The 12,143-nt window shown below is 37.9% G+C and overlaps 1 protein-coding gene across 4 annotated transcripts in view; it reads right to left on the reverse strand.

Moving 5' to 3' along the window:
* Positions 1 to 1,703: 1,703 nt before the first annotated feature.
* tpm2 (tropomyosin 2 (beta)) overlaps positions 1,704 to 12,143 on the reverse strand; it is a 33,415-nt gene continuing 22,975 nt past the window's right edge. Inside the window, exons 6-9 of one of the 4 annotated variants that reach the window (XM_084383416.1) lie at positions 10,606 to 10,681; positions 9,717 to 9,779; positions 9,519 to 9,588; positions 1,704 to 2,567 (exon numbers count right to left, since the gene is read on the reverse strand). In XM_084383416.1, coding sequence (XP_084239542.1) covers positions 2,485 to 2,567; positions 9,519 to 9,588; positions 9,717 to 9,779; positions 10,606 to 10,681 — 292 coding nt within the window. In that variant the 3' untranslated portion in view covers positions 1,704 to 2,484. Of the gene's footprint in view, positions 2,568 to 6,954; positions 7,354 to 9,518; positions 9,589 to 9,716; positions 9,780 to 10,605; positions 10,682 to 12,143 lie in introns of those variants that run through there. The other 3 variants (XM_084383415.1, XM_084383418.1, XM_084383417.1) reach the window with 3 other exon arrangements.

The raw sequence follows: 12,143 nt of genomic DNA on the forward strand, positions 1-12,143 counted from the left end.
CCTCTCGACCGTAGGAAACAAGACAACACATTCGATTAATAGGTGAATATTTAACTGCTCTTGCTTCTACATTAAATTGGAGAATTATATTCTTAACCTTGAAAGGCATCATTTTTGTGTAACCCACACAAGCAGGGATTTTTAAAATGTTTTCTGATAGAAATGTAGCCTACAGAAAATCAGAGAGCAAAAGATACCACAAAACATTATCCGACAAATTCAGTAGCAGCCAAATTTACAGGCTGGCCACACTTGATGCTTGAGTAGTCTGTGTTGCTGCTTGACTACAGGCTACCTTTTCCCAACAGATACTGGAATAACTTTACAGAGCATAAGGAACAGACTTTGTCGATACAATCCTGCCCTCTTGTAGTTATGACATGTTTGAACCATAATCATATTATAAATACTTTCAATTTGGTATTGAAGTTCTGTGTTGTTCCAGACATTGATTTGGTATTGTCAGAGAGACTTTTCAGCTTCTCTTTATGGTTCCCTTTGTCCCTGAGAAAAGTGGTAAAAGGGCTTTTATGTTTACATCTCCAACTGGGATAATTTACCTTCAAATACTTGCTCTGTGTTTACATTTGTCTTGTTTATTTATTTTTCAATTCTCTTATTCTCTTAGAATTAAGTGTTTGTCTTCAGCAGTGTCACACCAAATGTCTTCTTATAGTTTGATCCCCTCACACTTAATTGTGAGGTCTCTTTAGTTACTGAGTTGATTGATTGTTCCATTGTTCTTGTTGTGCTTCATGTTCTTATAAAAAACATTGTCAGTGTATCTAGTATATACCAAATTTGACTTTGTAGTGTGCTACTCATGAGTTTACCTGTGCAGTTGTGGCCTTAATGTTTAGGACAGTCATTGGTCAGATCCCTGAACCATTGGGCTTAATATCAGTGGTGGTATAACACAAATATCTGTCTGAAATTCACTGGGATTTATGTTATTTATTTACTCAAACAATCAGACAGTGAAATCTTTTTACTTGCTTTGTCTGATTCAAAGGGCTTTCACTCATGATTTGGTATCAGTACAAGGATAATAACTATAATTAATCCAAGTACTTTACCTCATGTCAAAGTTAAAGCAGTATCCTAATCATAAATAATTTGCAGGCCTGCATTCAGACAGAAATCACTACTTCAACAAATGATTTGAGTCCGTCTGTCGGTCATAGTTTGTTAACCTTACTGAATAACCATCTGGCAGAGTGGTTAACTAAAAAGAAGACAGGTGTATAGTGGGAACAATAAGTCTGAGACCACATTGAAAATCTTTACTATTGCCACATAAACCTGGGTGTTTTGCCCACTCTGGAGTTGGACACCTGCACAGAATTGACTCCACCCTGACCAAAGTGCTCCACCCTCTGGTTTGATCGTTGTCAAGAAGGATTTATACTGCAGCAGGATAATGAGCTCAAACACACCTCAAAGCTTTGCAAGAACTACTTGAAGACCAAGGAGTCCTGTCATGGACTTCCCTCCACAGTCACCTGACCTCAACCCCATTGAAGCTAGCACTTGAAGACTGACAAAGCCGAGTATTCTGTGTCATCACTAGAAGCTGACAAATCATGTTGGGATAACATGAGACATCAGGTTTTGCACAAACGTGTGGAGTAGCGTTACATTTGAAACAATAAAATAAAATGTCACATCAAAGACATCTTAGAATTATGATACTTCAGGAATGCCCCTTTTTGTTATAAAACATTTATTCAAAGTCAGATGTCAGTATTACAGCTCCCAGCACTTTAGTAATTTCATGTTGTAACATGGAACATCAGTCACACTCTTACATATATTTCTGCTTGTCTGTTCTATTGGTAACTGAAATCCATTAGAATCTAATATTGACTTTTAAAAATGCAACTCAATTCATACTTTTGAACCCAAAATACCTACGTTAGAAAATGACTTAAAATAATGTAGCCAAAATAAAAACACTCCAGCACACACTGTGTGTTTATGAAAACAATACAACTTGCAGAAAGATATGTAAGTGGGCCCTGTCAGACTCATGAATATATGCAATGAGAAAAGTTTCAACATGTTTGGTCAAACAAGAGAAACCCTCTGGAAGAAACACCTGCTCTTGAGATAGTTGTACCGATGAGTGACTTTCTTCCTTCATACAAGATAGTAAGATGTACATGGAACATCATGGAACATTTTATTATGATAGGATCATTTCTGATTGACTATACAGTGTATGCAGTTTCCAGTGCACACTAAATAGCTTTCAGTTTGAAATAGACATTGTCAAGACACTGTCTTCCTCACTTCAGGGGCTCCTTAGATTTACATCTGAATATATCTTCACACTTACTTGTTTTTATTACAATAACAACTGTTGATGTTATGTCAAGATTCCCTCTGTATGGGCTTATGCTGGGAGCTTTGGGTGGGAGATAAACCATGTTTTTGTCTTGTTCTATCCTTTGGGCTGTCCTTCACATAGCTCTGAAGACATCTCTAAAGATTGTTGAGCTCCAGAAGGGTTTGGTCCAACACCTGGTGCATGTCCAGGTTCTCTTCTTTGGCTTGGGCCAGCTTCTCTGGAGGAGGAAACAAAGTCAATCATGAGCTTCCAAATACATTTCCTGTCTGGGACTGAAGATAAGGCAAATCCAGACACCCTCTAACTCTACACAGTATTGTTGTTACCAACCATTATAGTGTTGGCTAGTATTGTTTCACCTTGTGAGTCGCTGTGTCATCAGACATTGTTCCAACAGAGCTATGGCAGTCCAGAATAGCGCGAGTTAAACATTTGTTTTAATTTAGACCTGTTTTATGTGACAAAACAACAGCAGATACTTGCTGTTTGGGAGTTTCAAGTAAACTCCTGTAAGCGATGGCTATATGCTAGGGTCAGAGCAGACCTCAGGTCCACATGGGTGACGATTCTTCATTAGTAGGCTATGCAGATAGGCAAATCACAGTCTCCTTGCCCCTCCCATCAGACCCTTCCTCGCCACACAAAAACAGTGACAGAAAGTTGACACTGAAAACCCGTGAGACTGAAAAAAAAACTGACATTGTAAAAATCCTGTCACTGAAATAAGACAGACATGAGGGAAAAATCAGAAGATTGCCATTGAAAAGCACATAAAAATCCTAATATTAAATGTAAAAGTTTTTTCAGTGCCAAATATTTGTTTCAGTGCCAGTACAACTTCTTCAAATACAAACGTTTCAATGCCAATGTTTCCTTTGTTTGTTTGCATGTGATAAATGACGATGATGATGAAGACGGGAAGAGAAAGCATGGACACAGTCCTGTAATACAAAGGGACACCTTACTGTATTGATTCAACTTTACCATTTCATACGCCATGCATAGAAACATGCCTATGCATACATACATTGATAAATATGATGTTTGTAACATAATTGCAATTTCAAATTTACACCTGAATAAATTATGTATATTACTCACTTTTATGCAATAGTGTAGAGTATGCAATGTCCTTTTATTTGCATAGGTGTTTTGCTCATTCAACAGCAGAGTGTCACACTTTTAAATATGAAAGCTTCAAACTTGTGACAAACTTTACTCTTTATAGTTTTTATTTTCTCTTAATTCTTTCTAAAGAAAAGAAGAAAATCCTGTGATCATACTTGGTCCTCTTGGCTCCTCTTCAAGACCCTCTTCTCTCTTAACCTTTTTATTAACTTTTGCACCTTGGCCCTGTACCCTTCACCAGTGGGACCTGCATGGTCCTGCCCAAAACTCAGCTGTATGCCAAGACACATAGAGCATGCAGACCACAACCTTGGGAGCAACAACTTAAATGAAAGAACCCTGCTAAACTTGTCAGGTCTGAACGAACGTGCATACCTTGTCCCTTTCACACTGGACAAAAACCCACCTGCTTGCATCTGGCTTTGTATTTATTGTGCATTTTATCTTTATGTCAGCATTCACTCCTGCATCAAATGACTCTGCAGCAGTCACAGGTATTTATTGGCTCCAGCTCCGATCGGCTAAGATGAAAACACATTATGCTGGTGGACATGCAAATTTTTTTTTTCCTAATAAATTGCAGGGAATATGACTTGGTCTGACTTAGAAATTATGTCCTTGTGCTGTTTATCCAGTAGAGCCACTCCAACTCCATTCTTACACAAGAGAATCTCTTAGTCACACTCACCAATCAATTGACAATCGTGCTTAGTAAAATGCATTGCTAGCTTGGAAGCAAATGAACAATATAACGTTAACGTCCCCATCCTCTACTCTTCTGCAACAACCGTCATGTCACTGTTATTGATCATAATTTCACTTGAGCACATTAAGGCTTTTTTTTCATTTTTCTTTTTACATTGGTTGAACTTACATTACAGTGAGACCAGCAGCAGAGGCACTGGTCATCCCTTGACTGTTTGTGAACATTATACACTAAAAAAGAAATATTGCAAAAGATGACATTTTAAGCAAGAAAAGGCATTTCTGATCAGACTGTGCTTCATAATGACTTAATGGTTCAGAATGATAGAGTAGAGAAAATGTAAATTAACGTGTAGAGGGCATCAGAGAGGTGCATTTCGAAAAAGACTTTACTTTAAAGTATTCTAAACACTAAAATGTTCTGCCTTCAATTCACATCTTTGTAAGTGTTACATGATATGTATATACATACATATATATATATATATAATCATGTAACACTTACAAAGATATATATATATATATATATAATATAAAATTCTGATAACCAATATATCAGCCGATTACTTTTATTTATATATTTTATATAAATGTATATATTATATATATGTACATATATTGTATATAAATATAAAAGTAATCGGCCGATATATTGGTTATCAGAATTTTATATTCCATATGGGTACTACTGATACTACTGTCCATCCCTAGCATGGCCGCCATTGAGTGCAAAAATCACGGTCCTTCCCCTCCAGAACCTTATCCGCCAGTTGAACAAATTCCTGGATGATTGAGGTTAATACTTTTATATTAATAAAGGTACACTAGAAACTATTAAATCAAAAATAGGATGTCCCTTCAACTTGGGCCTAGTTACAATGTCTAATTATTCAAGGTATTTCACCTTTTGCTTACCACAACTCTCAGCTGTTGAATGAGGCTTTGTACAGATTAAGTCTTCCTCCACTCAGTGGTCCTCTGTGTTTCTGAAGACAGGATACTATCAATTTCATTTTCATCTGGCGTACACTGGCTCACATAACTTTTCATGACAAACTCCACTGCATTTATTTGTTCACTGACTCATCATGTTATGTAGTTAAGCTTTTAAATGTGTCATCATTGTCTTGTCTTTTGCCAGTCGTGCAGCCAATAAATTTTTCATATATACAACATCAGTGCTTTTGTTTCCTGTTATTTTACATTCAGTCACTAAACATGGTTCCTGTTTTGTATGACCTCAATTTCAGTTAATTATTTCCCAGAGTTTATTTGTGTATAGGACACCCTTTTTTTAACATGGGGGACGTGGACAAATCGGTACGTTTGCTCAAAACATGCCCTGTGCTTTGTCTAGTAGTGGCACCTTACATTACTTTTAATAATCAAAATGCCACAGTCTCCAATATGAGTCATACTCATTTTGAACTGCTCTTGGGAAGAATGTACATGTTATAGTCCATTCTTGATTAAAAGCTCAGTGTTTGCTGTCTATTTTCTCAGTAATCAGTCTGACTTAAAGTGAAATTCTCGCCAAAATGCAACCTAGGCTTTTTTAATGAAGGAACCCAAGTCAAACCTTTGTGTATAAGCATAATTATGACGAAAAAGTCACTTTTAAGATTTACCGTATTTTTGTTTTCGGGTCAAAATCATTTTCAATGGCGTGCTAGGGGCAACATTACGGTAGCATCAAAATCGCTATTTTTAAAACACTAAGAAGACTCGACACAACATGAAACTTTGCTCATAGTATCACCAGGGTCTCTACACATGAACACGAGCATTGAGAACATTGTTTGTGTACACAGAGTTTACTAAAAAGAAGGTTTTTGAGCAACTCACGCTAGCAGTAGCTTACTCCGCTCGCGACCGTCCTGCCAGTCGAGAAGCGTTGATCCCCGAGTGCGATGTAACATGGAACTTTCCACCTTTACTCTCCTCCATGTTACTTAAAAGTACTCTTAAAAGTGGCTTTTTCATCGTAATTATGCTTTTACACGAAGGTTTGACTCAGGTTCCTTCACAAAAAAAGCCTAGGTTGCATTTTGGCAAGAATTTCACTTTAAACCACGATGCTTAACGCAATACACAAATATTGTGGCATCAAGTACGTTATTAGCAATATGTGCAATTGGTCTGTGAGTTTCCTGGGCCGTAAAGACTAGAAAAGCTATGCCAGTTAAAATACAAATGCTCCATAATGTAACAATTCTAAATAATTTATCCATTATAGGTTCGGGTGTGGATCGGATGGCCACTGACTAAGGATCTGGACAGTGGTCCGCCTATCTGTGATCTGGGGAGGGGATGGAGAGGGATGGCAGGTTAATAAGAGGGATGCATTTTGGTCATTTCGCAGACAGGGCAGATGGTGTCCCCCCTCAAATCGCCTATTGCTCTTGCCTGATCAACAAGTGGTTTATCAGGCAGACTATAAAATTATAGTGCTGGTCAAATCATTAAAAGTGTTTTGTATTATGATTCTGATTAATGCCATGTATCCCAGATACTGAGCTAATCTTTCCTTACAGCATGTATACAAAGCTTTACATGGGTGGGAAAGGACCAACTGAAATATATCCTTATGAGTTTCTCTATGGTTGTATATATTACAAATGGCTGAAAACAAAAAAAGTTCCTTCTTTCTTTCTTTACTACATTGTGGTGTGCTACAAAGCAGTTAATTATTACTCATACACTGCCTATAAATGGTGAATAGAGGAAGTAAATGGAAGGAAAGAAGGCAAGACTGAAAGGAGACAGAAAAGTCAAGATAGCATAAATACATTTATTTCAGATGGAGAGGGGAAACAGGTTTGCATGGATATTTCAATAAAGAGAGAACATTCATTGAGTGAACCAGCAGACAAACGACACTGACTGGGTGATCAGTAACTTAACCTTCTGTAAAATTACCAGTGCTGTGTAACACAGATACAGCTTACTGAAGGGTGGGTGGATTCAGCACATTACATTTCTAGAATGTTCTAGCCCCTGATATCACTGTGGAATGGAACAAAACAACAGAAAGCAGGAGGAGGAGAGTTCAGACAGGATGCAGGAACAGAGAGGAAGTAAGAGCAGCTACAGTGTAGTCATGTCATTGAGGGCCAGGTCCAGCTCCTCACTGAGAGCCTTGCCCTTCAGCTTCTGAGCATACACCTCATCTGGAGGAGGACACACACGCACGCACGCACGCACGCACGCACACACACAAACAAACACAAGTATGGAGTGGAAACAGAATGAGGCAAAGAACAAGAAAAAGAAAAGTGAGTTAATGTCAGCATAACAGCTAGTTACTACAGCTAAGTGGGCACAGGTAACAGTCAAAGCAATAGCTAAAGTTGAAGAGGCATCAAAGAAGTTGCCTAAATTGATTACTGTTTACCGCATTTGTAAAATTTGACATATTTACTGTTAATAAAATGTTGTCTTTTCTCATAAATTTAGTGGAAATTGTGAAATCAGTTTGAAAAAGTTTGTTTACAGCTGCTTAATGTTGGCAGGTAAAATGCACTTGAAATATGGAACCAGACAGGTTGGTACAGCGATGCTGCCACAAACTGACACTTTTTACAAGGAAACAAACAACTTGATGCTTTGAATGTCAAATTTACAAGAATTGTAATAATGATTTAAATGATTTAGAATTTGCCGTAGCTGTTTTGCAAAGTTTGTGAAGTTTCTCTTCACTTAACAGCTCTAAAATCATGTGATTCTAAGGAAGTCTGAGGATATTGTGGTTACTATTTGGTTGTTGAAACAGAGAGCGTATTCACAAATGTCTCCTGGGAACATTGGCAAATTAACAGAGCCCACAAATGCAATGCGCATTAAAGGGAAACAAATCCTTGTTTCACAGAGGACGACAGTTGAGTAGGCGGTCCTTAAATGTGGCCCAGGACATTGGTAAAAGAACATGGCCACATGCAGTGATCTGAGTGATCAGAACTCAAATGTGTGATTGATGTATCTCATGGTTGGGCACTTAGTGATGTCCCACTGGTGATCTGATCACAATCAGGATCAGGATCATCTGATCAGGATGGATATTAAGTTGAGACTTGAAGCTCATTCAGCCAAATTATGTAACCCCAGATCTCTGTAGACTGGATCCAAATACACACACATTGAACAAATCATGCAGAGTTATCAGAGAACGCTCCACTCAACACCTCCATATACAACACATCCAAAGCAGTGTTTCATGCTGACTCCAGTACAGACTGTGAATGTATCGTAATGGTAGTATGGGTTACAGTAGGTTGCACCTTTAAAAGCAGAGAATGCTCACACATGCCCCCTGCTGGTTGATGGTCATTTGAATGTTTACCAGGTTGGATGCTCCAGGCATGTGGAAGCTGCTTTTATATTTAATATCTGAACTATAAATAAATGTTGTTCATCATTTTTTATGCTGTTTTTCTTTTCATGAATTTATCTTTGTTCTTATTTCATACTGCCATTTTCTCTTCGAAACATTTTACACAAAGCTGCATGTGTGTGTGAGAGAGAAACTTTATGTTTCTACCTATGTCTATAAGTGTGTCCATAAACATCTTGTTGTTATAACTTGAGCACTATACACCTGCTGTGAAATCCATGCAAATGTGGGCTCCTCCTAAGTTACATTCAAAGCACAGGGTGGCACTTGAGAGCACCGTAATTACTGATGTGAGACACCCAAAGCCTCTACAGATGAATGAATGGAGCGAAAGTTTGCCTGCCTCAGAGCACATCCTTTCATTTCCAGTGTTGGCTAAATTGTCTTCCTAGCTGTGCCTATGGATTGGCATTTTATTAGGAATATAAAGGGTACTTGATGGCAGTTTTTCCTCTAAAATAATTTGTTGGTGACACCTGACAACAAAAAAATGTTTTGTAGTAGCTACACATCATCTACAGACTGCAGACTAAAGAAGCAAGGCACTTGTAAGGATTGTACTACTTCAGTTTACTGAAGTACACATCTGCACTGTACATTTATGCCATGGAGTATAAGTTTACTCACTTTGATTGTCATTGTACAACTTGCAATATTATAATGCTGTTATAAGTGAAACTGGTGCTAGCTGCACATTTACATACTAAGAACAAGCCAAATTAAATGAACCAGAGAAGCAGTAATTAAGTGAGGTTAATCAGTACTTCCAATCATCAATGGCTTCATCAGTTAAAAGTGCAGTACACAGCTCAGCCAGTCATCACTTCAGTTCCAACAGCAGAACTGTGAAGATGTTTGTTACTTATACTGGTTTCATTATTCACTGCAGTGCAAAGAGCAGACGTGTTACTGGTGTCAGTGGAAGTACACGTGAGTGTTGAATACCTTCCAAATCATCAATGGTCTTCTCCAGCTTGGCCACAGACCTCTCTGCAAACTCTGCACGGGTCTCAGCCTGGAATACAAAACACAGCACAACATGTGCAGTACACAGTCAGACATGTATGAGGACTGTCTCTGTTCATTTAGCTAATATGGAGGAGTAAGAAACAGACACAGTAACATGTAACTAAAAATTCTCACCTCTTTCAGTTTATCAGTAAGAACTTTGATTTCTTCCTCGTATTTGTCCTCCTTTTGCGAGTACTAAAATTCAAACATAGAAAACTATTAACAAAGCACAAAAACATATATTTACAACTACGGTATCAGCTACGTAATGAGGGCAGAGTTCATAAATGGATGGCAGATACACTTCTTTGTTGTATTACATTGGGAGATTATTTGAATATCTTTAAGAAAGGCAGGTAGGATATTTTGTGCCTAATAGTGTTTGAAAGACAAAATTTACAGTAAAATGTTCAGAAAGCTGTAGCACATTTGAATCATGTCATCATGTTACCTTAACCAAAATTTGTGCTCCTCACATGTTAATACAGCACGTAGAGGAAATAACCGGGGGTTTTATTTGTGTTTACAGGTGATGGGGAGTTCTACTGCATATGTGAAAAAAGTAGAATAAAGTCTTTTGTTGTTCCAGGGAAGCTGCATGTAATCTGAAAAATTGCCTTCATTGATGTCATTCGGTGGCTAAGTTGTATTGTGGGTAATGTAGGTACCAGGTTTTAAAAAGCAGTCAATTGGTCTAGCATTGCACTCCTAATACACCGTTGGACTCATTATGAACAAATGATCAAAACTGATACAGCAGAACCAGAGAGATCACCTTTTTTATTCAACATATTCTTCTTTGTTTTCAAAAGACCTACTGCATTATTCAAGGTATTTCCAGTGGGCAATTGTGGTCTGGTGGCTTTGGCAAGAGTTATATTGGCTGTTTCTGGTTAAAGAAAAAAGATCTTAATCTTGGAAAAAAAAAAGTATTCTAAGGTCTACACCTCATACATTAGTAAGGACTGCACAGTCTGACTGGCCAGTCCTAAGGATGAATGCCCATTAGATCTTACTTTACCTTCTCAGCCTGGGCTTCCAGTGACTTCAAGTTGTTGGTGACATTTTTCAACTCTTCCTCAAGGTCACCTGATTTACTGAGCAATGTAAGAAAGAAGAGAAGCAAGAGAAAACAATGCACTGATTTGAAAGGTAGGCAGGCAGAAGAGATTAAACCCTGACACTGTTTGAAGTTCCACTCCAACACTGTCTTACTCAGAGACAGAAGAATTAGCTTTATCCATCATAAAACTAATCTTTTTATATCTGACTTTGAGTAAGACATAGAGCAAGGGTTTTAGCAAAATTAAGATGTATAGAAGTCCCAAATTAAAGTATAAATCTGTTGTTATTCTACATTTTTCTTATTGTCAACAAACCCCATAAAAGATATCTGAGCTAACAATCTGTTAGTTCAGCCAAATTCCAATCCAATTCCAAGCCCCTACACCCTCTCCCTACCCTAAGAGGATAGTAATCACCTTTTCTTTTTTTTTGATAAGACTACAGTATTTACATTCACATATGATGGAATAAGAGGTTACATTGTATTTTGGAACGAACAGGCCATTGAGAAATGTTACACATGTTGATTTGATTTGGCTTGATTGCCTGTACTGTGCAATTTCAGCAACAGGGGAAAAACCAAGGACCTTATCAGATTAGGAATCGCAAATATAAAAATTGCGGCAAAAGAAGCGGTGGATTGAGTTTATATTTGTTCAATTAATAGTTTTCGCTTTCACAAGCTTACTATAACATTAGCATCAGAAATAGGCAACTTTATTGATCCAAGGGGATTTGCTTCATGCAAGAATAGAAATGTAACAGCATAGAGAAATTCTAAGAATAATAGAATAAAATAAAAAATATTGTATTTAAAAATAGAATTGTCGCAAGAGTGACTCCACACGAAGTTCCAAACACCTCACAATTACATTTTTTCATTTTTTAAAAGGCTCGGTCAGTTCCAAACAAAGCTATGCACTGTAGTTTGTGACAAACACTACTCAAACGGGAGAACATTTTTTATTTCTTGGTGACTAATTTCAATGGCAGATCACTACAGATTTATGCAATGGACCTCTACGGGGCAGAAAAGTAAGATATATCAGGCTTAAAGAATACATTCAAAGCCCTATTTTCCCCTGGGAGCAGGAGGGGGGTGAACACGCATCCCTGGGGTGCTCTGGTGTTGAGCACTAGTGAGTAGTAGAGTGTGGGTCGAAGTACCAATCCAAACTGGCTGGGGTCTGTCCAACATCCATTTGCAGAGTGTGACACTCAAGCCCAGAGTATAAATTTTACCATTCAATTTAATGGGTGAGATTGTGTTGAGTGCTGAGCTTAAGTCAACAAACAGCATTCTGATGTAGCTGTTCTTATGTCAAGGTTCATGAATACTGAGTGGAAGGCAGGGGATATGGCACCCCTCTGTGGATCTCTTGGAATACATACTGGTGAGGGTCCAGACTGCAGTCCTTGTCCCTTTCACGGATACGTTTCTTTTGTTTGTTTGTTTGTTTGTTTTGTTTTGTTTTAGTTTTAGGCAGTAGCAGG

Source organism: Pagrus pagrus (genome assembly GCF_965226575.1).
Source record: "Pagrus pagrus genome assembly, chromosome: 19".
NCBI lineage: Eukaryota > Metazoa > Chordata > Actinopteri > Spariformes > Sparidae > Pagrus > Pagrus pagrus.